Source organism: Rhagoletis pomonella, unplaced genomic scaffold, assembly GCF_013731165.1.
Source record: "Rhagoletis pomonella isolate Grant_MI unplaced genomic scaffold, Rhpom_1.0 Rhpom_scaffold_00003, whole genome shotgun sequence".
Taxonomy (NCBI): Eukaryota; Metazoa; Arthropoda; class Insecta; order Diptera; family Tephritidae; genus Rhagoletis; species Rhagoletis pomonella.
The window spans coordinates 97,891,901-97,918,381 of record NW_023458557.1 but is presented as its reverse complement, the minus strand read 5'-3'; the positions used below and the strand labels follow the sequence as shown (position 1 = coordinate 97,918,381).

At 35.6% G+C, this 26,481-nt stretch overlaps 3 protein-coding genes and 1 pseudogene across 3 annotated transcripts; 1 reads left to right on the top strand and 3 right to left on the bottom strand.

The window, feature by feature from the left end:
* Window positions 1–39: 39 nt before the first annotated feature.
* On the bottom strand, window positions 40–1,039 carry LOC118735929 (prefoldin subunit 1). Its single transcript, XM_036465965.1, is given in 4 exon segments — window positions 40–370; window positions 507–610; window positions 612–650; window positions 756–1,039. Coding segments are annotated over 4 exon segments (381 nt in total). The 5' UTR covers window positions 786–1,039; the 3' UTR covers window positions 40–162.
* A 644-nt stretch (window positions 1,040–1,683) lies between these two features.
* Window positions 1,684–3,709, bottom strand: LOC118735927 (acetyl-CoA acetyltransferase, mitochondrial). Its single transcript, XM_036465963.1, has 4 exons — window positions 3,543–3,709; window positions 3,355–3,472; window positions 2,135–3,291; window positions 1,684–2,059 (listed from the first exon to the last, which is right to left on the bottom strand). Exons 2-4 carry the CDS (start codon window positions 3,379–3,381, stop codon window positions 1,768–1,770), a joined length of 1,476 nt encoding a protein of 491 aa, XP_036321856.1. The 5' UTR covers window positions 3,382–3,472; window positions 3,543–3,709; the 3' UTR covers window positions 1,684–1,767.
* LOC118736433 lies at window positions 3,620–5,325 on the top strand (annotated as a pseudogene).
* A 756-nt stretch (window positions 5,326–6,081) lies between these two features.
* LOC118735926 (insulin-like peptide receptor) lies at window positions 6,082–23,639 on the bottom strand. Its single transcript, XM_036465961.1, has 8 exons — window positions 20,661–23,639; window positions 15,045–15,125; window positions 13,490–13,656; window positions 12,537–12,659; window positions 12,355–12,472; window positions 10,258–10,475; window positions 9,873–10,179; window positions 6,082–7,572 (listed from the first exon to the last, which is right to left on the bottom strand). Exons 1-8 carry the CDS (start codon window positions 21,381–21,383, stop codon window positions 6,145–6,147), a joined length of 3,165 nt encoding a protein of 1,054 aa, XP_036321854.1. The 5' UTR covers window positions 21,384–23,639; the 3' UTR covers window positions 6,082–6,144.
* Window positions 23,640–26,481: the final 2,842 nt, after the last annotated feature.

Sequence of the window (26,481 nt, the reverse complement as noted above, 5' to 3'; positions counted from 1 at the left end):
AACCGGCTGCAAATTCCATGTAATGTACATACCAAAATGTATTTTATTGAACGTCTATATTAGTTTATTTGGAGGAAAATATTGGGAAACAGAATTTAGTATTTAGAAATTTATGTATGTATATGAATAAACTAAGCAAACTTAATTTAAAGATTTAAATATTCATTTTGCCGCCGCATCGGCTTCCTTGCGCTGTTGTACTAATTCGCGCAGGCCATCTTCTTGGTCTTTTAATGATTTCACTAAAAATTCCTTCTTTTTATTGAGCAGTTCGATGGCCTTATCACATTTTTCTTGCTTTCCCTTGAGATCGCTGCGCATATTCTCTACATCGGTTAGGACAAACATGCGTCCCACAGAAAGGTAGACTCTAAAAGGAAAATTTGTTACCAAAATGCAGAAATTATTTGTGAAAGTAAAAAATGCGGTGATCCAATAGGGAGGTCTGCATCAATAATGATATTCAGATACATGCATACATACAAGCACGAAATTTATTTTCAGACCTTGTATCATCCGTCAGATCGCTGGTGCCTTTCTCTGTTAGTTCATATTTCTGTTTTCCATTTTTCACCATGCTGCATTTCATATCGATCATATTCATTTTTTTTGGTGGTCTCAATTTTGTTAATTTGCATTTCGGTGAATGCCTAGAATGGATAAACAGTTCTTGGTTAGTCACATTAAACACATTGAGCGGCAGTGGACACTGGGTTCTTTGTGACATACTGCCAAAACATTTAATTAATACAAACCTTTTTCAATTCAAGATCCATTTGAGCCATTTTCAATTCGTTGTTCTTTTTGGGTATATTTTGTATTTGGTTTTATTTATTTAATTAATTATTTCAATAAAACTTGCTCCACCTGCAAAATCAGCCTTTTTTATACACCAAAAAAAAACCACAAAGTATCTTCTTCTTTCCTTTTTCCTTCGCCATCATTCACGGTAGGGTAGATTTTGCATGCAGAGACAGCCATGTTATTTAATGAAGGGTGATCCATTTGCCAAGACATATATGCACGGTTGCCACTTGCTAAAAAAATAAATAACCAAACCCTGAAAAAACAACTAAATTTGTTATCCAATTATCTTTACAAAAAGATAAACTTATTACAAAAAAAAATCAACAATTTTGAGCTTGAGGCCTTTTTTTAATGAAAATTTTGTGGAAAACAACCTTAACTTACATTCTGGCAGAAGTTATAGTATATGTGCATATAAAGCACGTTACATTAAACATAGGGATTATTCTAACTAAAAAAACAGACAATCAAACCAGAGAAAAAACTACCAAACAACCAAATTTGAAAAAAAAAAGAAAAACAACCGACTGCAGCAACCGCGGATACCTCTAGGTGTATGCGTCACTGCAGCAACATACTCCAAAACCCTTTGGGCTACTTTTATGATGATACAATATACGTTCTACATATGACTATAAATACGGAATTATCAAATATCTTCCGCCACCTATCGGATTAACTCATCTTGCGTATTGCATTGTCATCGGGTTCTGAGCCAACTGTGAAGTTTCAAGTCCCCGGGTCATCAGGAAGTTGGTCAAAAATTGATTGCAAGATTTGCCCCTAACAAACATACATATGTACATACATACATACATACAGAGCAACTTAAATGAAAACTTGTAAAAACCACAGTAAAAATAAAAAAAAACATGATAAAAATATTGAAAACAAAAATTATTATTTGCCTTGGTCAATTTTACAACGTACGTACAAACATACATATGTATGTATGTAGCCTTAAAATTTTCTTTTCATCCGCAACTCCTCCATTTTGCGTCCTAATAGGTTGACATTTAGTTTGTGCATGCAAAGGAACTGTCCATTTAGGAAAAGCACTGGAATATCATTGCGGTACAAACGAAGGAATCGGAGGTTTTCTTTTTGAGTAATATCGATTTTTTCTAAAGTAAATTGTCCATCGAAATATATTTCGAGTTCCTTAACTAGTTCTTCGCACAAAGTGCAGTCATCCTTTGTATATAACGTCAGCACAGGTAACTTATGTTCGGCGTTTTCGCAGTTATAAGAACTGAAATAAGCATCGAGTTTTAAATTAAAGATAAAGTATGTATACATATAGCATGTTAACAATATTAAAACTTACATTTTCTGTAATAATAATGCAGCTGCATTGCCGCTTCCATTCGTAATTGCAGCACAACCTATCTGACCGGGCTGTAGCGCGTGGGACAGATGTGTTACTAAACGAGCACCTGACATTGCTATAGGATGGCCGAGACACATAGTGCCTCCATGTGCGTTCACTTTTTCCGGATTCAATTCCAACTCCTTCATTACCGCCAATGGCACCGCGGCAAAAGAATCGTCCAGTTCCCATAGCGAAATATCATCTTTTGTACAGTTGATATTTTCTAGCATGCGTTTGACGGCAATAGCAGGTGCCACTAAAAAGTCTGAATCATTTGTTTTTGATTCATTGTATCCTAATATTCTAGCCAAAGGTTTCAAATTCCACCGTCTCGCCATTTCATTTGTCGTTAATACTAGCGCTGCGGCTCCATCGCCTACAACATGCCGTTCATTATTCTCTTGGTCGGCTAGTGTATCCGGCAATGTTCGCATATCGTCTTCGGTCACTATAATCGGTAATCTAGATGTCTGCATTATACGCAATGGCACCAGCTCTAAATCGAATAAACCAGCGCGGTAAGCCCTCCGCATACGCACATATGATTCTTTTGTATAATTGATGCACTCTTCTTTTGTTATTCCAAACGATTTAAGTAAACCTTTTTTTGGTTTTTCTGTTACACCATCAGCCACCAACCCATCCTGCATTATTACATCTCCCGAGTAAAGATAAGTACGTGGCATATAATACGGCACGTTCGACAAGCATTCCATTCCGCCAGCTATGGCTGCGTCTGTGAGTCTCAATTTTACGGCTTGCGCGGCAAACATTATAGATTTGATACCTGTTACACTGGACGCACTCACTGTTGTGCAGCAAACACGCTTCGACAAGCCTGCCAAGAGTGTGGCTTGACGTGCCGGCGCTTGACCAGTGCCAGCCGTCATGACATTGCCAAAATATACCTGTTGTACTGCTTCTGGAGGCACAGCAGAGTGTTTAAGCGCTGCATCGATGGCGATAGCACCCAATTGTGGGGCCGACAGTGATGGATGTAGGCCAGTAAAACCGGTGATAGGCGTACGTACCGCAGATGCAATAACTACGTCGTTGAGATCTTTGCAATGGATATCATAGAGACATCTTTTTACAACGGAACGTGATTCTTTCTAAAAATGTCATCAAAATTCAGTTTTATGTACGCAAATTCACTAAATCAATTTCCCAGTTACCATAAAATTTCGTTGGAATGTGTGCATTTCTGTTTGTTTACGCGGTCTTCTTCTTCCCAACTAATTTTATTCACGTTATAACTTCAAATCAGCTGGGCAGTTTTGTACTAGATTTATTCTGCGAAAGTGTACAAAAATTTCATTTTCCTGGATGTGAACTAAACAATTTTGAATTATGAAATATATACCCATTTTTGTCCGTTTAAACCATGGTGGAATTATATTAGCTCTGATCCGGTACTCCGCTGCTGCTGCAGCTGTGGTGATGGTCCTTGGTCGGAGTGATTGCTCCGAGTCAATCCGGTAACGTAGAACCGACCATCTTGGGATTGCACTCCGCTGTATCGGCCGCTGTGGTGTAGTGGTAAGCAGTGCGCGCTTTCACTCCGCATCGCCTGGGTTCAAGCCCTGGTCAAAGCAACATCGCCAAAAAATATAGAAAAAAAGTTTTTTCTTGAAAAACAGCTTCTCATAATAATACAATCGCCGTTCGGAGTCGGCGTAAAACTGTAGGTCCCGCCGCTTTGTGTGACAACATCAAGGCGCACGCCAGAAATCGAAGGAGAAGCTCGGCCAAACACTAACATATGTGTAAGCGCCATTCTATTATTATTATTATTATTATTATTATCCAGTACTCCATGAACTTTACAGGTTTTTACACGAACTTGCATAAAGTTTTTTCCTGTAACTTATCCCGTACTCCAGATTAAAAAGTGAGTTACAACAAAAAGTACGGGAACAAAAAAAAAGCATTTTTCCTGTAAAAACGTCAACCAGTGATCGCTTGACACTTTTCATGATTTTACCAGAAGAAAAAGTTCGGGTAAAATCTTGCAATTTCCTTCTCTACACAACTCTCCAACAATCGCTCTCATTTGCAGGATTTAGGAGGAATTCGGAGTATGGGATCATTTTTCCTTTAACTTCCTGCAGAAAAAGGTCGGGTAAAATCTTGCAACTTTCTGTAACTTCCTGCAAGCTCGTATAAAAACCTGCAAGTTCGTGGAGTACAGGATCAGAGCTATTATGTATGTATGTATTTATTCGCCATTAATTTTTAAATTGTAACGAAATCTTCTTAACAAGGCCATGGTCTACTCACACTGACGAATCTTCGCGCTTTATATTTATCCAATTGTAAGAAAATTTTATGATATTAAGTTGGTGCATATCTTCAAAAGTGCAAAATACCTTTGTATACTCGACATTCAACAACCGTACTCGGATAGTAATCTTGTGCCGATATACAACGAACTTGGGCGCTTGCGCGGTTGCCCAAACTGACGAAGATTATCGCGTACGGTTATGTGCGCCGATTTCTCATCGATTTGCGCAACCATCGGTGGCACAATATGCAAGTAATCTTCCTGGAGACGCTGCAACAAGTGCCAATAGACGCGACTTTTATGCTAACTCAATTTCGCGAACTAAAGAAATTAGTTTGCAATGGCGATTTCGAAATCATTCCGGGCTGTATTAATGGTTTTGAAAATCTAAGCAAACTGACGTGCCTTAACTTCTATAAACTGGATGCGTTGACGCCGAAGGATGTGTTAACGCTACTGAAAAAATGTCCGAAGATACAGTTTGTGTAATTATTCTTCAAATCATGCAGCACGGAACCATTTATTTTTTTTAGTTGATCGAGGCTTTGGAAAAGGGAACAGTTAAAGTGCAATTCGTGATGAATTTTCAAAAAACGGAATATTCGTCGGGGTATTACGAAGGTCAGTTGGGGTAGAAGGGAGGGTTTCCATTCGGTTTTATAATAATAATTATATTGCCTTTTTTTAAATATTTTGCAGGATCCACGATATCTCGCAGCAAAGGATATGTTTAATATTGTTTTCAATGGCAAATGCATTGATTGGGATAAATGATTTAAGTTGGATCATTATAAAATTTAATATTCCTTAATATTTTATTATTGTTTGGTCTTACATGTTAAGTATGTGTATGTATATTTGTTGTTTACAAATATAATATATGTATAGTTGTTTTTAAGCACAATAAAATGAATCGTTCGCTATCATACAACAATTTTAAATCACCACATTTTTAATTACTTGATTTTTCTTCGAATTGACCACAACACAGATTTAAAAATCCACTTATAACAACAATAAAAACTAGGTGTGCCTGGGACATAATACGGGATTAAAATTTCTCTCGAGTCATTTCTTGCAGTCTTAAAGCCTTATTCATAAAGATAAAATTGATTTAAAACGCTTTATTAAGTGTTATTTTAACACCAATTTTCGATTTATAAAGCAATTGGTCTTTTTCATTTTTTATGAATTTGGCTGTTAATAATTTTAATTTTAAATTTAGTATTAATCTTAATCTAAATTTAAATGTTTTTAATGTAGCACGTTACGACAATTTACTTTCCAAATTATTTTTGGCCGCAGGAGCACGAAGAGACATGCACTCTCGTTGCACCCCAGGTGTAAAATTTCTTCGTGGCGATTTTTTAATTCCCCATCACCGCTCAATAAGTTTCACTTAAACAATGTACAGGAATCGTGTTAAAGCATGTCGCGGACTCCACTTCCATCTAATAGTAAGTTCTAGCGATTATCGAAATTAAGAGAGCAATTATTTAATAATAATAATAACAATAATACTCTAAATTAAACATTTAAGTTTTGTTAAATCACGGAAGTTATTTTTTTTTTAACTTTGGCTTTGCGTTTCGATTCTCCCACCAATTAAAAGAACTACTAAAATTTTAAAACTACTGCTTTATTATTTCTCATGTCCTTTACTTCATTAGCCATCTCTTCCTTAATCCGAATTATCGTCTCGATCGTCTTCGGGTTGATGCCGGTATTCCACAAGCGGGTTTCCAGAGTCACCATGCCGCTGTCGTTGTCGAGCCCACCACAAGGCCAGGTGGCGTCGCCAAGCAGTAATATTTCGCCACCAACGAGATTTGAAACACGCCCACGCAATGGCCGCACAGATACTGATTAAGAATATTGCCAGGAAAATCTTGGTGCCATATCCAATGTGATTTTCGCGGTCAGTTGCCGCGCCCATCTTGACAACAGCTGCATCAAATGGACAAATGGTTATAGGCACCCAGCTGGTGAAGAAGCCACCGGCCAACGAGTAAACCCGCACTGCTACCTCATTGAATGGCGCATCCAATTGAGCGATCAGTTGATAATCGTTGTACACGTGTTGCGCACGTGTCACGCATTCGATGTGACTTCTGTAATTCTCAACATTTGGCAGCACTTGGCGAAAGTGTACCACGTACGAGGTGATCATGCCATTCGGGTGTTTTGGTTCCCGGAAATTCACATGAAATTCATTTATACCAGAGACACGGCAGGCATGTAAAGCTTCCAATCGCTCGCCGCCAATCGACAAGTTGGTGCGTGTCCAGTAGAATGCGTAGGTACCACAGCCAACTTCATTGCAGGATTGCACCTGTATGGTGTACAAGCGAAACCGTTCGAGGTGTGGAATAATGGTCGTATTGCCGTTTAGCGCATCCAAATGCAGCCGGAGCATTGCTTTAAATGATGTGGCTGTTGTGTCGGTAGTTGGCGCTGCCATGGCGGTGTTGGCCATGCAATTCTCCTTATGATCTAAATCGCATTCGAAGAGTTTGCGCATATTCTTTGTAAAACGAAGGTCGTCCATTTCTTCTTCCTTACGCGCACAACAGGTATCGTGATCCTCAACGCTGATGACGGTTTCACCCTCGTGGTACATATAACTCGGTTGCAAGCAGAAATCACGGCGATCCAGCTCAGCTTGGTTGTCGGGATGTTCGTATAATTCTAAGATATAGTAGCGTACAATGTCTTCGCTTGCCTGCTCCAGTTTTATGGTGAGTGAAACATCAGTTTTTTTGGTGACGTTGATTGTCGGCGGGGCGGGCAAGTCCAGTTTTGTAGTTATGTACTTCAACTCACTTCGTGCATCATATATGTCGGCCAGACCGAATGTTTTTACTAGGCACGCATAACGCGTTTTGGGCCTTAAATCTTGCGCAGTATAGCTGTAGTGAGTATCGTTGCTTTGCAGCTCCATTGGAAAGATAAGAGCACGTGTCCATTGGATTCTATTGCAGATGTGACTATCCAGCTCGCTATGCTCAACGAACTCCTCATTCGGGCCAATCGGACGGTACATGATCTCCACTTCGAAAGAAGTTTGTGCCTTGAGCCAGCTGAATTTTGCGGACCGATGTGATAATACCTTCGTAGTAATTAAAAGGATAAGAAAGGACACATAAAGAACTTTGGAGAAAATCAAGGGAAAATATGCAGCACTAGCGCTCAGTGAGAGTTTCTGATGTATTTGAGATAGAAAAGTTTAGAAAATAAATCGTGAATATTTTTGACCTAGTTTTTAAGCAGATCTGAATTTCCTTTCTGATATAGTGACCAGTTAAACTCCTACTTATCCGTGCCGAACGTATGTATGTCACACACGATATTTAACGATCTCTTTTAGTACCCACTCAATAGACTCGGCTTTTTTTCTGGTACGACACAGCCGAAACATAAATAGTCAACGTATGGCAAATATATGAAAACTGGTGAACCCGCATGGCGTTAAAACGCCAAAAATTAATTTAACTTTTTTAACAAGTTGCAAAAAAAAACTCAAAATGATTCATCTAAAGTAATTTCTGAGTGAAAAGAGGTCTCGCATGGTGTCGGTTTTTCATTTCATCATATCTCATCACTCTGTACCGCTAAAAAAGTTCTAACTTTGAACAAATTAATCTTATTGCACATAAATGTACAATCTCAGTTCTTTAATTTTCATCTAATTTTGAAAATTCGAAATAACGGGGCAGATCTGATGAACCTCAAAAAAAAAAAAAAAAAAATGTTCAAAGATTCCAAATTCAAGATTCAAAGATTCTAAATATAAAGATTTCTTAACTCGTTCGTTTGGCACCCATATTTCAATATTTCCTATAACGTGTGTATAATTAAACTTCGACTTTTAAAGCAGGTGGCAACCATTTTCGAAACTTTTTTCGTCCGACATTGTGGTAAATATTTCAAGTAATTGACGAATTAAGTTGAATTTAACTTTTTAAACACTTGGCAGCCCTCTTAAATATAGTGCAGAAATAAAGGATTTTTGGACCCATTTCGATTGATAACAGTAATTTAACTCATTAAATAATTTAAATTTAACCGTTTTAACCGGTGGCAACCCTCAAAAATATTCGAAATGTTTAAACTGCAGATTTCTTAAAACTCTTTCATTTGACATCCATTTTAATATTTCATATAGCTTGGATATAAACTGATTTTATTCGACTTATTAAACAGGTGGCAACCCTTTTCAAAATAATTTCAACCTTCCTTCTTAAATCCCTCTTTTTGATTTTTTAAACGGGTGGCAACCCTCCTTCACGTAGTTAAGAGATAAACCCATTTCAAAACCATTTCGACTGATACCTAAGTATATTGTAATAATTGACTTAACTTTTTAAATTAGTTGAACTTAATTATTTAACAGGTGGCAACCCTTTTCGTAAAAGTGAAACCTGTGAAAACTATTAAAGTTTCGAAGGCAGCAAATAAAGGCTCTTGGACCTGTGAACTTTAGGTCTGAACGTGTTAATCATTATAGACAGCACTCCTAAACTTAGCTGTTAGTCATAGCGTTGTACACAAGGCGAATTTATATAGCGTGGTGTTGATAGAATAATAGAACATTGACAATCAGTACAAAGCAAAATTACAACAAACACATCATTTTGACAAAAGGTACATATTCGCCGTGAAATCAGCGGATCCGATAACAGCCAGGGCTGCCAACTTAGCTCAAACCGTGCCATTTTTGGCCCTATTTTATTTTTGATGGCACATAATTTTTTAATTTGGCACAAAGTGCAAAAATGGCAGTTTTGAAAAATTGTGATATTTCAATACATTTTTGTGAAATCCTTTGCTTTTACTTTTTTTTGTAAACAAAAATTTTCTAATTTCTATAGTGTATACAACTGTTTTATCTTATTTTGGTATTGGACTTTTGTTTTAGGAATGTGTTTCTAATTTTAATGCTAAATGCGAAGAATTAAAAAGAATGGCACCTTTTTTGGCACTTTTGTTTTTCAATTTGACACTTTTTTTCCTCAATATGGCACTTCTTAGCTAAGGATCGTTGGCAGCCCTGATAACACCACCTCGCATAGATTCGCCTTGGTTTTACAGTTTACAAATAAACATAGGTTTAACCGACTTGAAGATCGATACGTCCTCCAAGAGAGAGCAGGATTTACAGTCATACAAAATTGCTAAACGTACATTACAAATAATCAAATTGGGCAAGTAAGAAATGTCTGGGTTTATGACATTTTTTATAGGGCACCAATCAACAAAATTATTTGAAACAAGTTAAATGCTGAAAGCTAAAACCATACCTCCTTGTTTGGAAATAATCAAAGAAATAGTTTTCTCATTGGCAATGAAGAAAAGACTGCGGACATGCATACATCATATAGTACATAAGCACATTTTAAGCTTACTCACCTCAATATCCAACGTCAACTTCGCCGGATCGCACAACACCTCTTGATCGTTCACCTGCAATGAGTTTTTCGAACGGTCATGATTCACTTTTCGCGCAAATTCTCGCAATTTACGGTTGCATAGTTTTTTATTTAAATGCACATACATGCTGCCATGAATCAGTTTAAGATTATCTGGTTGCCATAGATCTTTTAAATTTTCATTATCATATAAGACAAGCCCATACACGCCAGCCTCCAAGAAATCACGATTGGCGGCAATCGATTTTAAACCAGACAGAAATTTTAAATTCGTAAGACCAGTAGATCTGAAAAACAACGGCGATGGAGATATAAAAGATCACTAGACTGTACAGACCTATGTATGTATGTATGTACATATATACCTGACAATTTTCAAATAGCCACGTATCTCACGTAATCTACTCAAACTGCGTACTAAGTCATCTTCGTTGATCGTATTGCGTATCGTTATGAGTACACTTGCATTGAGAGTAGTACAACCGCGTAGGCGATCGGCATCACCCAAGTTAAAAATGGTGAAGATATTATCGCGCATTTCGACATCGCAAGGTATACAACCAATGACATCACGCCCATTGACCTAAGAGAATTTGAAAGGTGTATGTGTTAATCAGGCATTATTAGAGCAGTTGTATGCATATTACAGGGCAATTCTGGCGATTGTCTTTTAACTCACCACGGTCTTTCGAAAGACAAAAATCTTTCGTAAGACAATTTTCAATTCTGGCAGCTATCTTGAAAGCTTTTTACTGTCTTTCGAAAGACTAATTGAAAGATCTGCTAAGAGGATAAGTTTGTTTATAAATTAAATTAAATTAAAAAATATGTATACTTTTTTAACAATAAAAACAAATCAATAAAAATAAATTACTTAAATAAAGCAGGAACAAATAAAAATAGTATTAAAAATTAAATGAAATTAAAAAATATGGATATTTTTTTCTTTTTATAATAATAAAATCTAAAAATTAAATTAGAAAAATAAAATAATAAATCAAAAAAGAAGAAAATAGTACTTAAATATTACCAAAAAAAATATTTTTAATTTTAATTTGTTTTTGTGTTTTTTTTTTTTGTTATTTATGCCTTTATCACAATTATATTCAACAATTTTATTGAGCTTGAGGCCGTTTTTTTTTAATGAAAACTATTGTGGAAAATCAAAAATAATTTCTAAATTGTAGAAGTGATACCTATTTTGGAAATCACCACAATAGTTTTCATTAAAATAAACGGCCTCAAGCTCAATAAAATTATTGAATATAAATTTTAATTTTAAAACAAAATCTAAAAATAAAAAAAATTAAACCGAATAAAGACAAAAAATAAAATAAGATCCAAAAAATGAAAAGAAACAACATATTTGTATGTTTAAAACAATAAAGTCTAAAAATTAAAAAAAGGAAATTTAAAACAAGTAAAAATAAACTAAATTAAAAGAAAAATAAATACCATACCTTTCTAAAAATTAAAAATTTCTTTCTTTTATAAACAATAAAACCTAAAAAATTAAAAACAAAATTTAACTAAAAAAGAAAAAATACTAATTAAAAAATAAAAAATAAAATGAATTCCTAGAAATTAAATAATATCGTCACTATACGAGAATAAAGGCGCGAGCTCATAAGTTGACAACGAAAAAAGACGCATGCAAAAAACTCAGCGAAGAAAGTTTTCCTTAAGCGTATTTTTTCGTAAACTTTTTTTACGCGTCTTTTTAAGCGCGCCTTTATTCGTGTATAGTGACGATATATAAAAAAAAATTCTTTTTAAATATGTATATAATATCTAAAAATTAAGAAAAAATTAAATTAAAAAAGAAAAAATACATAAAATAAAAATCAAAATTTCAACAATATAGCTGCTATAACTTCTACCGCTTGAACTTTGTTGCTTTTTCAATTTTCCGTAATAAACAAAATCGTGGTACAAAGCTCAATAAAAATGTTAAAATAAAAAAAAAACAACGTATTTTTGCTTTTAAAAAATAACATCTGAAAATACAAAGAAATTTTAATTAATAATGTATAAAAATTAATTTAAAAAAAAAAATATTAAAAAAGAAAATATACATAAAATTGGGTCAAAAATTAAATGAAAATAAAAACAATATGTTTTTCTTTTTAAAGGAATAAAATCTAAAAATTAAAATAAATAAAATTATATTAAAATAACAAAAAAAAATCCTCTGCCTCTGACTTGAACTCGTCTCGAACGGCACGCTGGTGCTCTGCCCATTCGGCCATTGCGACTATTGGAGCGATGCGAGCTAAATGATATATGTACAACTGCTTTCTCTCAAACCAGTGGTGAATGAGGAAGCTTTTTTTCAAGACATTTGTGCTAGAATAACAAAAGTCTTTCGAACTATCTTGTCATCTGTCTTTCATTTGTCTTACGAAAGACTTTTTACCATCTTAGCCCGAATTGCCCTGGTGATTAAAACAAGAAATGCTCACATCGAATATAGAACCCTGCGGACAGTGTAACAAACATTGGTCGTTTTCGATAGTCATATTCAAGTTTTGCTTGCACTCAGACTCGGTATAGCAGTTTTGAAATATGCCAAATAAATATCTAAAATGCGAAAATAAAAGTTGCAATAGCATTAATTTTCGGAATTTTTATTTTGTATACTCACTTATCCGGTGGGCACTCTTTCACGCATGACCCGTGATCCATTAAGTTTTTACATGTTAGACAACCGACGCTTGAGCTGTTAGAGCAACCACCCAGACATTCGCTATGACAATGTTGGATGCCTCTGCAAACGAAACCATTTGATAGTAAGAAAAAATAAGTATGCCATAACTTACGCTTACTAACAAATAAATAGAACTACAATGGTTGTGAAAGGGGTTGACAGATAAAAAAACTGCAAAGTTTTTCAATATCTTCCCGAATTCAAGCTGATGTCAGATAAAACTTTGTGGCTTTGCGTGACATTTATAACTTTGCCAGTAAAGCGCCAGATGCAAAAGGTATGTATATCACAATGAACGCCAAGGAAACAATTTTGTGCTGCTTTTTTACCTGTCAATATTTCTGTGGATTTTATATATTTTGAGCGTGTGTGAATCGGTAACAAAGTTCGCAGCGAGTAAATTTTTGACAACTATGAGGGGAATAAAATTTCAGTAGCTCATGAGGCTAGTGAAATTTTTGACAAATGTATAGAAAATTCTGACAATCGCAAAGATTGTTGATGTGTAATTTTTCGTTAAATAAAAGCTTAAATTGATGAATTGCAATCAATGATGGCAGATTATTTCTTAAAATATCAATTTCACTTCAAATTGTAATATGTTATTCCGCATAAATTTGCGGTTATCAAAAATTTATTGTTGTCCAAAAATATTTCATTTCACACAGCATATTGGCAAAACTCTCTCACCATAGTAAAAATATTATTCAACAGCTTTCCCCATAGAACTTTGTTACCGATTCATACACGCCCATAGTTTTAAAAATATAAGCAATGTAATAAAATTTTATGTTTCAGTTGCCTCGTGCGTAGGCAAAAAATAAAAACTGCACACCGCTTAGATACGTTAATTGGAAAAGTTTTTAATTTTGATTAAATTCAATACTCACTGTTTCGTATCGATCAGATTGTCATTTTCGAAACGTTGGCAAACATCATTGGACCAACAATACTCGGTAGCACAGCGTTGGCAAACAGTTTTTGTTGGGCAGCTCTCTGGCGCTATAGGAAATACCTGATTTTCACCCACGGACAGTGTAAGGCGATCCCAATTTATCTAGGAATTTTCGGATTAAAAGTGAAACAGGGCCTCCATAGCATGCATATTTGTATGCGTGCGGTGCTGTGTGTGTAAGTGTGGACATACGAAATTGTATATTCCTCTTATCTGACAAACGCACGCATACGTAGTATATGCATGCCATGGAGTTCCGGGTTGAGAGAAATAAATTCAATGCTTATGCTTCAAATGCACATGTGTAAGCTCGATAACTCGAAATATATTGGTGTCCCTTTTGCTACGAATTATAGCGAATTTTGAGTTGTCGAGATTCTACTTACCAGGGATGAAAAATGGAAATTTCATTTCATGGAAATAAATGCACCTAAATGAGACAGATTGTAACGAAAAAAAGTTACATCATTCGTATGTAGTTTTAATTATTGATTTTATGAACACAAAAGATGGCTGTACTTTAAACTTCATTAAGTTTTTTTTTTTTTTTAAACTCAGCTTATATCTATAGACTATAGTTTAATGGGAATCGGAGAAGATTTGCTTTTCCATAATTTTGATTACCGAAAAATAATGGCGAAAAAGACAAAAAACACAATTTGCGAAGTTTATTTTTTTATTCAGCTTTTTATAAACGAAAAGTCTGCTAATTTATTCGATTCCCTTTAATAGGTGCGGCAATTCTAGAAAAAATAATGTGGATTGCCGTAAGTAACTTCGAAAGCATTTTAAATATATTTCCAGAAATCAAAAGGCGAATATGATGGCTATTGTCTCAACTACAGAACATATGAGTAACGATATGCACCTAGGTGGAAAAGTTGAGGAACGATAAAAAAACTATCGAAAATTCCATATATATTGACATGGAACTTTCCATGTAGAGATATCTGCATACCTTAATTCACACGGCCTACACCAACACTTTTAACGAAACTGCGTTTTTTACAGATTTTAATAGGATGTATTATAAATTATAATTTATAATTTATAACACACCTTCAATAAAAATTTTAAAATGTTGGTACCAAAAACAGCGGAGTTAAATGCAACTTTTAAAAAGACATACCTGTTTTTGATACTCTTTATAATGTTTTTTGCTTCTTCTATAAATTAAAAAATTTGTTGATTGTGGCCTTTGTGAATTAAGGTAGCGACGATATGTATATTTTTTTTTTCAATCTTGGAGTTCCCTGCGGGAACTTTTTATACCAAATTTGTATGCATTCGAAACATTAATTTGAATTTCCAGTTTTAAAATTTTTTAACTCAAAGAGGTTTGATATCATCATTAGTTGCGTTCCCCAACTCGCGATAAGGTGAGAGTAAATAAGGTTTTCTCTGAGCGCATTTTGCTTTTTGACAGTTTTATCAGTTGATTTTCCATAAAAGTTGAGGAACGCAACTATTATTTAAAAAATTGTTCATACCTTGTCTAAGTTGCATAGTTTTGGACAATTATTTATATAAACGTGTCCACGTTGAATGGCAATTAGAGATTTAAATTCCAGCTGAAATAAAAAATGTTAAATAAAATGTTAATAAAAATGATCTCAATGCGTGTTTTTCTGGCCAAAAATAACTTTTAAGCTCTACTAACATCACTTTTTTTTTTTTTGTATTCTATGTTCTTGTATTTTAGATAATAGGACATAGAACAGGTATGTAACTTTGCTTTTGTAAAAAGCCATAATGTAGTAAACAAGCAGCAGTCAAACTCTCATTATTTTTAGATAATTAGAAATTCGCTACGAGTAGATATTAAAGATGTGTGATATCAAAATATTGCGATTTTGTTTTAGTGATAAAATCTAATTTCGGTAAAGAGAGGAGACAAAAGGATGTTTAAAATTTCGTTGCTGCAATGCACTATACACTATGGCCAAAAGTCGTCTGTCGTACTTACAAAAGTAAACTTTTTCTCCTTAGTATTTGATAAACAAAACTTCAAACCAAAAATGAACAAAGTCGTTGTCTGTTAGTGAAATACTGGAATCGATTTTGTGTTCTGTTTGTTAGCTATTTTCGAACAACACTTTTTAAGTTAATAGTGATCTAAAAAATTATCAAAAATATAGGGACAAACCCTAAAGATCCAAAACTGTCTTCTTTTATAGAGCTTTTTTTTTTAATGAAAAATTTATTTTTCATATACACTTTAACTATTTTTTTCTTTCTTAAAAATGATATTTGAATATGGGGCATTCCAAAGTGACGGGTGGGACATTTAAACTCGTTTTTGCTCAAACGGTTAGTAAATTCTCTTTAACTATTAATTTGTGTCAAAACTGTTCACACTTGAAGTCAGAAATTTAACATTTTCCAAGCGTTGCGGGTGGAACAACGATGACACCCGCTTCTCTGAGTTGTTGGATTCGTTTCCCAATTTTAGACAAACTATCTATAAATATTTCGTTTATAGCGGTTTTCTCGAATGAAGTTAGTAAAATGTTAAGTACCCTTTTATCCTTTAATGGCATTATTATATTTAAAAAAATAAAAAAAAAATAAAAACAATTTTAGCTTGTGACGGATGGGACATTTTGTGACGGGTGGGACGAGTCACCTTTGAGGACACATAGTAGTTCGAGAGTTAAATGGACACTGCTGGTATGATGTGAATATTTATTATATTTTTAATAAGGGGACCTCATCAAACAATGGGAAACTTGAGAATTTGCATGTTACGTTAAAAAATACATATTTTGCTGTGGGACATGCAATAAGCATTTTTGTGAACTTCTCACCATAAATGTATTTTTGTAACAACTTACCACCATTTTAAGGTTCATGAATTGTTCTTTCTTTTTTGATAATTATTTATTCTTTGCATTTTCATCTTTAGTACATAAGGAATGCTTTAAAAACTTGATGAAAAAATATTACAGCATATTGTATATGCATTTATAACAATTAAATACAGAAAATAGTGAAAAATAAATCGATAAAAATTTTATTCTAAAGAATTATTCTACCTGCTTTACTAATTTTACAGATTTAAACAATTGATGTAATTTTTTTTATACCTGAGGTGTCGTCTTCGCTGGAATGACCCATATGCCTTTAAAATGATGGCCGAATTTGGGCGTGTTAAGTGTGTAATGTGTTAAATTAAGAGTTTTGAGTTTGAGTTTAATTTGTCAATTTCATGTTGCGGTTTTTAGTGTTTTCTGAGAAAATGGCTCTTTTTATAGGTATTCTTTATACTATCAGTAGCAAACTATTTGGAGGGGAGAACTCAATAAAGAGGGAACAAAACTCTGTTTACAATTTTGTTGCTACTCCTTTTAACTTTTCAGCAGACAAATTAGGAAATTCAGAGCATTCAGGTGTTCACTGAAATTTAATATAATTTGCCAATGTTATTTAAAATTAATTGCATTCGTAACTAGGTGGAAATGTTTTCTTCAATATATATATTTGAAAAAAAACTGCATTAAAACTTTATCAATAAAACCACAAATTAAAAAGTAACCCCTTATGACCCATCATTGGTCGTCAAGGGTTAAGATTTTTTTGTTCAAAAACAAATTCCAATCAACAAAAAAATGTAAAGAAATAATTAGTTTTGGCCAGAAAAACAGGCATTTAGACCATAGTGCATTGAAGAGTTGACTTAAACCCGACAGGTAACTTACAATCTGAAAATCTGTAGTTACCTGCAGAATCTAAAGCCGGAAATTTCCTAAAATTACGTTTCCACGACCTTCAAATTGGGCAACTTCGTTTCCCAATTTCAATTTGAAATTGTAAATATTCACATGAAAAAATGTCAATGGGTAGGTTCAGAAGGCGCAGCAGTTGAGCGCAACCGTTGCTAAAAAATCAGTGATCGTTATGCGTCTTCTAAACGGCTTGATACATTACCTGTCATATTCAACTCTCTAAGGTACACACCCAACATGTTGTCTCAAATGGTCAGAAAAATGTTACGATCATCTGATAGGGAATTTACATGATTCAACTTTCACAGGCGATTAGTTGAATCAAAAGTTGAACGAAATTAGGCAGCCGACCAACTTCATTAAAAGCGATTAGTTGAAAGGCCATTTACACCAGGCGATTGTTGCTCTCAACTAAAAGTTGCCTGAAAAATCGCCTCATATAAATTCCCTATTACAAGCAACTGTTCAGTTGATCAGAAGTACGCTACAACGCGTTCAGAAGGTGCAATCGCCACAGTTGCTTTCAACAAAATCGCCTGTGTAAATTGTGTTTAAATTTTCTAGAAAACGATAATATCGCTTGCAACTTTTCACGTGATGTTGAATCGTTTACGAAATCGCCTCATGTAAATGCTGCTTAAGTTAATTCCGCACTGTGAAATCAGCTCCGAATGAGGTACGTATTCAATAATTAAATGTTTTCAAGCTACGTTTATACCAAGTCACATTGAACAGGTAGAATCAGTAGAGCAGCTGATTTGATTTTTCTTTTTTTCAAATTATTTGGTATCGAAAATGTCAAATATATTTAATTTCTTTTCACAAAAATTCTAAATTTTTAAAATCTATTTGCATGTGAAACTTTTTCCCATACAAAACAAGCGACTGAATAGTAGCTTTTGGAACGCTTGCCCAACTCAGCAGCACAACTGCTGATTACTAGGCCTTGCACAGGATGGATCAATGCTTCGAGAGGCAAACAAATTTACTAAGAAAGAAAGTTGCAACAATTTTAATTTTTTTCAAATTCATTTTTATATTTTCTATTTTTTTCGTATTTCACATGGCACGCTTTGATTTAGTTTTTGACACTTTGGATACCAGAAGCAACAATAGAATACATGTATATGCATGATTCAATAATAGGTGCGTTCGTTTAAAATCTCCAGCAGAAACCAACCAACTGCCAAATTCCGGCGAAATGTCATCTGTTCTCTCACAAGAGAGAAATATCCAAAATAGTACGCGAACAGAAAATTTGCAGAAACTTGCAAGTTAGACGAACAGCTGATATAATTTTTGTTTACATACAAAAGTGTAAAATTTAAAACGTACGAAAAGTCGTCGCAAAGTGTTATACTGACACAATTTATAGATTAAACAAATAACTACTTATTTCTTACAAGTTTAATTAGTCGCATTTTGTAATTTTTATCTTCCAAACCATCAAATTCAATTTTGTGATTTGCGTAAATGCCAACCAGCTGTTTTTGATCAGCTGTTTCCCTGTTGGCAAATTGCTGTTGGCAAAAATTTTTCCAACAGAAACTAACAGCTTCCCCTCAAAATGAAATGTCACTTTGCTCTCTCAATTTCCCCTACTTTGCAAGTTTTTTGCGTACGCGAACGCAAAAACCTGTAAGTTTTGGTTAAACTTGAACAATTAACAGCTACGCGAACGCACCTAATAAAAGGTTTGCTCAAAAAACAGTTTTCTCGCTCCCTCTTGACGAAATCGGCTCCCTTAGCAAAGCACTGTGTGTGGGTTCGTATGTGTATGCAAAGTTTTGTAAGGGAGCTAAGGGAGTGTCAAAACTCTAATGTCACTAATGAGCAAACCTTTAATTATTGGCTGCATTTCTTTATTCATTCTGAACGTTTGGAATAAACTTTTTTGTTTACTTATTCTTTAGAACGTTCCTGATGATATGTTAACGTATATTTCAAAGGCATTCTGTTTATTCCGGCTGTGAAATGGGATTATCCGGAATGTATAAAGAAACGCAGCCATTAGGTTCATTCATTATCTTTTTGGACTACAATCTGAAAAGTGTCAAAATGCCAGAGCGTAAGCAAAATGCGCTCACTATAAGAGAATAACAGGAAAAGTAAAGGAACGCAAAAAAACCAAATTTTTAGTCCAAAGAATGGCAACAACAAAGCTAACGTCATATAAGAATGGAAATGTATGTATGTACAAAACACATTCACACACAAGCACAAGCACAATAAACACTTACTATATCAATTATTTTTTGCCTCCTTCCAACTTCAATTCACTTTTTTACTTTTTAGATTATTCTCACTTTTTGCGTATTCTTTAATTTCCGTTAATTTAAATTCAGTTGAGTTTGACTCTTTTCAAGATTTTGCCAGCAAAAATTCTTCTGACTAAATCCTACTACTTCGGACTGATGAGAGTCACTCTCACTGAGTGTTGCTCTCCCATTTTTGCTGACATTTCCGAGTTAAGGAACGCTTTTTGGACTAAATCTGACTACTTCGGACTTTTTCTGACTATTTCTGGGAGATAAGGAACGCTCCTATTGAATCATGATGTAAATGTTGTTTTTGCTCTAATGCTACTACCTATTTGATATGCCTTGGTTTATACTGAAAATTTTAATAATAAAGAACATAATAAAGTTTTACTCTCAGTGGGGAAATATTAAACTACGAGTCACATAAATATTAAATTACATAAAGAATTGTGTTCAAGCTATAACGATTAACAAATTTTTTGTGGAAGTATTAAGCCTTCAGTTCCGTAAAAGAGTCATATCCGCACTTAAATAATTCGTGGTTTAATTTTTTTATGAGATAATTAATTTTTTCTTTATCGACTACTTTAAATTTGCATGCGACAGTTTATCTAAGGATGTAACAGTATTCTTATGGTCAGTATGCACGTCGAATGAATATTTGGCGTAACCACACAAAAGGACAGAAAGTCAAAAGATTCTACATTGCGAAACTGGAGGGAGAACCAGGTCTATTGCCGCTGGGAAATGTAGTTATTTGAAAAAGGGAATGCGAAAAACTTGGCTACGCCGGTTACTGAAGTCAGCATCAAAATTTCTAAGAGTAATAATTGACTTTCCAAACTGTACAGAAAGAAAATAAAATTACATAATTAAAAATTATGGGCCAAGATTTTTAAGAATGCTTGACTCAGTAGCATACACTCCCATTGAAACGTCGCTAACCTTTCTGATTGAATGCATTTTGTTTGCGGAAAAAAAACAAAAAAAAAACAACAAGAAGCAAATTGAAAAGGTAATCGGTGGCCGAGTTTCTGGAACTAATTGAATGATGTGACGCTCATGTCCTGCTTAAGAAAATGCCGATTTTAATTTTTAACTCCTACATACAAACACTTACCGCTTCCAAATCAGGCATATTAGTAATGCCAAGTGCATAGTTCAGGAACAAACGGCGGCCACGTATCACAGCCAAATTGGGAAAGAGATCACGTATACTGCGCAGTCCCTTCACATCATGGAATATCAGAAAATCGGTAATTTCACGCAGCAAAGGAAAGCTATACTTCCCATAATCACAAACCTCTTGCGGTCCCCTGCGCAACGATGGCAAAAGGACTATCAACAGAAAGCCACGAATAACAGTGCAGTTATGCAGCTGATTCAGACTAGCGCATTCGTTACGCACATCGATGCTTCTGCATTCGCCCGGTTCCGCTTTCGGTGGTCTATAGGGTATGCGCGGATTTGTGGCTGCCATGACTGTGGGTAGACAATTGCCGGCGAGCAGTAATAAAGAAACGCAGAGGAACAATATTAATAGGAACTTGTTGTTGTTGCAAAATTTTAAATGTGGAGCAGTGATGCCCATGAATAGCGCTATGTTACAGACATTCTGTTGATAATGTTTACAAGGGAGTTGTTGTCGTCGGTGTTGCATTTGATGCTGCTCCTGTTGACTTTGCAATACCGTATCGGTAATGCGCCACACCTGGTAGATGCGTTGGGGCTCGTCAGCAACATAATTGAATGAACGCAGATTGTAGTGGACGGTTGAGCGAATGAGTAGCTGCTGTCGCCGCGATGCCGTTGATCGTGGAGAGGGCGACGCTTTTGATGGCATGATTGTGCTACTCGCTACGCAATGCTAAGATTCGCTAGATGCAAGTGTTCGTAGGATTGGATATGCGTAAAATTTATTTAACGATTTGTTGTTTTTATTTTTACGGCACGTAACAAGTGTTTCAAAGCGTTACTTTCAACAAATTACCGCTACCTTTTCAATAAAGTAACGACGTTGTCGTTGTTAACAATACAATTGACTGGTGCTGCTGTTGCATGCAACAACTGAAGTATGGTAGAGTTTAGATTTTTGGGTAATGGTCAATAGTATGGAGATCGCTTGTGCATTAGGTGAATGAGCACAACGATTTTTTTTTAAGTAATGCGGGTACATTCAAATTAAAAAATAAAATTAAATACAGCAACAAATTCACACAAGAACAAAAACGAACGTATGTATTCACAGCACTCCGATGCCAAAATTACTATTTTTCTTTATTTTGTTTTTAAATATTGTGTGTGTAAATATAATTAATGAAACTTAATTTAATTTATTGTATTTTAATAATTGACTCGTTTTGTTTTTTTTTTTTAATTTCATTTACTTTTATTTTGTTTCACTTAAGTGATTCGCAGTAGACAAGTTAGTTCTTAAAAAACTCTACTTTTCCACTTTCTTTGTCAAAGCTATCACAGTTCAACGCTTGCCTATGCATGCCTCCATTGTTCATGTACGTGTTGCTAGTACAATCCTGGCTAAGTAATCACTTGAATTTGCGATATTTCCTGTTTGTTTTTTGTTTTGTTGTTGGCACATGACTTTAGTTCTTATACACCTTTTATTCTTTTTTTTTTTCTCTCACTTAGACAGTTAGCCTTGTATTGGTTATTGTTGTTGTTGTTGTTTGTGTTGTTGTTGTTATTGTCTTGCATTGCCCATTGCCGTTGTTCGCCGTTTGTCGTGAAAATTCGCAGTTAAGGTGCCAACTTACGTTTAATTAACATTACAATTTATGACGCCACATCGATCTCGATAGCCACGAATTTATGTTCATTGCGCACATTTTTAAGGGTCTTCGTTTAGTTAAATTCACGTTTAATAAGGTAAAACGCGATAAAAATTGCACATATGCATGTATGTATCTATTTACATTGTATGTATGTATTATATATACATATGTATGCACAGTCGGTACTCCAGAAATCACACGTCTTTTACATATATTTTTGCTGTAAGCTCAATTACGAGTTTTCTTAAATATTCCGCGTTCTTTCTTCTGTTTTACTAAGCATTTTAGCACAATTAGTTTTTATACTCCAATTGAAATTTATTTAAACAATAGTTTCACATAATACACGGACACGCTTAAGATAACACAAATTAAAAAATAGCTTTTCACACTTCCGTTGTATGTAGGTGATTGTTAAAAGTCAAATATGTTAATAGTTGCGATCTGTCAAAGTGGGAGAGCTTCACCCCAAAAGCAAACTGACAAGGAAACAACAACCATACGTTTCGTTCCTAGGTGGACAGCTCAATTGCTTTTGATCGGTCACAATTTTATGCTAATTAAATTTAACTTAAAGAATATAAAATTTTCATAACCCGAAATGAGGTGAAACTACTTTGAATATTTCCTCCGAGGCAAAATACCTCGACTCCAAGTTGGAAAAAGAATTTAGAGGAGAGAGCCAGGAAATCTCTATACGTGCAAGGGGACCTTTGGAAATCAATGGAGACTACTATCATCGTACCTCTTCTATGGGATTTACACCAAAGTCATCAGACCAATTGGCAACCCACGAGTCCTTAGTATGGTAGAGGGTTCTAGACAAAGTTAATAACAGGAAAATAATAAGAAATTGTAAAGACTCGCATGCTTTGCCATATCGGCAGCAGTAAGTTGCGCACCTCAGGAAGGGCTTAAAATGATATTTCATTTGCAACCGCTGCATATTTTCATCCATGGTACGGCCGCAAAGAGCGCTGCCAGGCTCAGAGAAGCCAAAACGTGGAAGACAACCACCAATTTCGGGCATGCAGAAATACTGAATAAAATAAAAAGGGCCCACTGACACAGAAGCGAGCACTGATTACATTACATCTACGCAGCGCAGAGATGCCAATAGAAGAAACGGATAGCTCCGTACTACCAGCGTTTAGTGATAACGATAAAATGGATGAATACACCGTGGTCGCGACGTATGGCTTGTGGAACAAACAGGATAACTATGAGACCACAAGATTATTATGGCTGCAGCTTAGTAGGAAAAAGGCAAAGGACATACGGAAACTCAATAAATCTGGAATAAGAGTCCTTACCGGCGTCATCACCGGTAACTGTGCTATAGCACCAATGCTTCAACGGTGGCGAATGACAACAACAACTCTCTGCAGAGGTTGACATGATTTGGATGAGGAAGAGTCAATTAACCACTATCGATGTTCAGGTCTACAGACGAAGCGACTCAAGCACTTGGCTTCACGCTTCTTCAACAGTCTGGGCGAAGTAGCGGAGATGGAATTGTTGGATCTCATCGGCTTCATCAGGGATAGTAATTGGTTCAGTAGCATAATGATTTGAAGCTACTCTTTCGATTATAGATACGTGTCTTCTCCTGACACTCACTTAAAGAGGGCACTCATCATGGACAATTCTGTCTCCAAGTGAAAGTATGGAATATTCCACACACGCCCTTCTAACCAAACCTAGCCGTCTTAGCTCGGTTGCCGAAAGCTACAGGCGGAGATGGCCTCGCTGGTCTGTTTATTTAGGGCAAGTTATTCATGGGAATATATACGGTAAACTTGGAGGAGGGTATCCGTCTTACCTAAGTCATGCCGACCTATTAGTTTAAGTTGAGTCATCTAAAAGACCATCGAAGGACTGCTAGACCTACATATTAGGAATAACACGCAACTCCATTGCACAACACTCAGTTCGTGTATATCAAAGGCAAATAAACAGATTCTTCCCTACAGGTTGCTTTATGTAAGGCACATTAAAAGCACCCCCTGGACATTCTACGAATCTATCTCAAGGCCACTGGTCCAACGAGGAATAGATCTACCCACTGGCAATCGTCTCTGGGCAAAAGCTTCTTGAACATCAGATCCATAAGGGGGTGCCCACAGAGCGGGTTTCTTTCTCCTATACTGTGGTCTCTCGTGGTGGATGACCTCTAAACTAACTAAACTACAGGAAAGTGGATATGCGGACGACCTATTACAAACCAAACCTTGGCTCGGTTACCCTTCGGGTTACCTCGGGGTTACCCTGGCTAAGGACTAAGGTGAACCTGTCGAAGACTTTTCGGTCGAAAATTAATAGAATGGCTGCCGAACTGTAGTTTGTGCGATTGTAACCTATGCCTCCATAGTCTGGTGGCCAAAAAGGCTGCAAAAAAAACTGCCGTTTCACGCCTGAAAAAACTCCAAAGGATGGCTCTACTGTCGGTAAAAGGAGCAATGAGGAGAGTTGGTCTCCACTCCACATTTTTGTCCAAGCAGCAGCTTCGAAGAATTTAGAAATGCAAAACTTTGACAGTACTCTTAAAAACAAGACACAACACAAAGGTATTTTGAGCAAAATACCAGGTCTAGAAATCAGCGATTTCTCCGACATTATGCCAAAGGAAATCTGTCAAAATCGCAGAGCGAGATGTCTGGTCAAATGGTTTGCCTGAATTAGATGTACACTGGTACACGGACGGAGCAGGGGCGGGTGTCTTTTGACCTGGCACACAGTTTCTATTGCAAAGGGTACTTGGTCCACAGTTTTCAAGATGAGTAACTAACAATATCAATTTGTGCCAGACTCAACCTTGAGAAGGTTTTAAGGACCCTCTCCACTAGGACGATCCGTTCCAGGCTGATCAGGGAATACTTTGACACTATCAAACTCTTGGTGCTGGTTTCGAGGACACGGCCTCAAGTACTGTACTTGTGGGACCGGAAAAGTTTTGTGGACTCAGTTGGTGCTCCTCGAGGCCCATAATCGAAGCGTAGGTAAACTAAGAACGCAGTAAGTATTGGGGTGAGGTAGGGAGCCTTATACAGGCCAGACTTTTTGGTTATCCTTTCGCTAGGAAATATGTACATTTCTTGAGTAGAGCTAAATTGGCCATAATTACCTGCGCTCTCACATGCACTGAATTGGTTTTTAACCCACAGACAGATTGCCGTCTTTTCCTTGAAGACGTGGAGATGTCGTAGCACATTATAAGTGATTGTCCAGCATTAGCCAGACTAAGACTGCAATACTTCAGTTTTTCCACAATCCATACCTTTTAGGTTAGGAACTCGTCTACCAAAAAACCTTTAGCTTTTGTATGGGAGGCTAATAACCTCGTGGGCCATCAGGGTTATGAACCATCAGAGGGATATAAAAGATCTTCAAGGCCGCGGTGTTCCTTGTTTATGTTGCACCCAAAAAATTAACATTAAAATTAAACTTACTTAAAAAATTGTCCTGATAAGGAGAAGTGGCAAAAATATCTACTTTTACAGGATTGAGTGTACCATAAAACATATTTTCCACCATGGAAGGGCAATATTTTTTGAAAGAAACGAAATCACAAATGGATAAAAGAAACTTATGCTACGTTTATGCGGCGGAATTCATGAATTCAAAAATTGTTCCGTTTATACATAATTCGCGAATTCATAAAATGAAGCGTTTTGAAAAAGTGGCAGCGCACTAGCGAGAAACTAAACAGTAGGGTTGTAATATTTTCCCGCTTTTTTTGAATGTGCAAAAGCCGTTGGTACCAGGAAAACGGGTTTTAATGCATTTGAATTTCTTCTATTTGAATTTATTTTATATTTGAACAAATCCACGTAATTTTTCCAGTGTTTTTTTATCATTGTTATGCCACTACATGCTTTTGAATCTAAAAACGTTAAAAACCCTAGTAAACAGCACTTTGTGAAACGCGGCTTTGCCGGACTAGCATTTCACAAGTTCATGAAGTGCTGCCGAAATTCATGGTTAATTTTCGTTTATAATTAAATTCATGAAATTGTGTTTATGCAACCACATTTAACCCAAATTCATGAAATGATTTCGTGAATTGGCCTACGTATAAACGTAGTATTATTCTGCACTAGTTTAAAATATTTTTACTATAGAGTTGCTTGGCGATTTTTCATCTAAATT

Excerpts from the sequence above, each read along its gene's own strand:
- LOC118735926 (XM_036465961.1), bottom strand. The coding sequence starts at position 21,383 with ATGCCATCAAAAGCGTCGCCCTCTCCACGATCAACGGCATCGCGGCGA. Across the intron at positions 13,657-15,044 it reads AACTATGCAACTTAGACAAG|ATAAATTGGGATCGCCTTAC; the intron begins GTATGAACAATT and ends GAAAATTCCTAG. Across the intron at positions 12,660-13,489 it reads AATCTGATCGATACGAAACA|AGGCATCCAACATTGTCATA; the intron begins GTGAGTATTGAA and ends TTTCGTTTGCAG.
- LOC118735927 (XM_036465963.1), bottom strand. The coding sequence starts at position 3,381 with ATGCACACATTCCAACGAAATTTTATG. Across the intron at positions 3,292-3,354 it reads CATTCCAACGAAATTTTATG|AAAGAATCACGTTCCGTTGT; the intron begins GTAACTGGGAAA and ends TGACATTTTTAG. Across the intron at positions 2,060-2,134 it reads GCATTATTATTACAGAAAAT|TTCTTATAACTGCGAAAACG; the intron begins GTAAGTTTTAAT and ends TGCTTATTTCAG.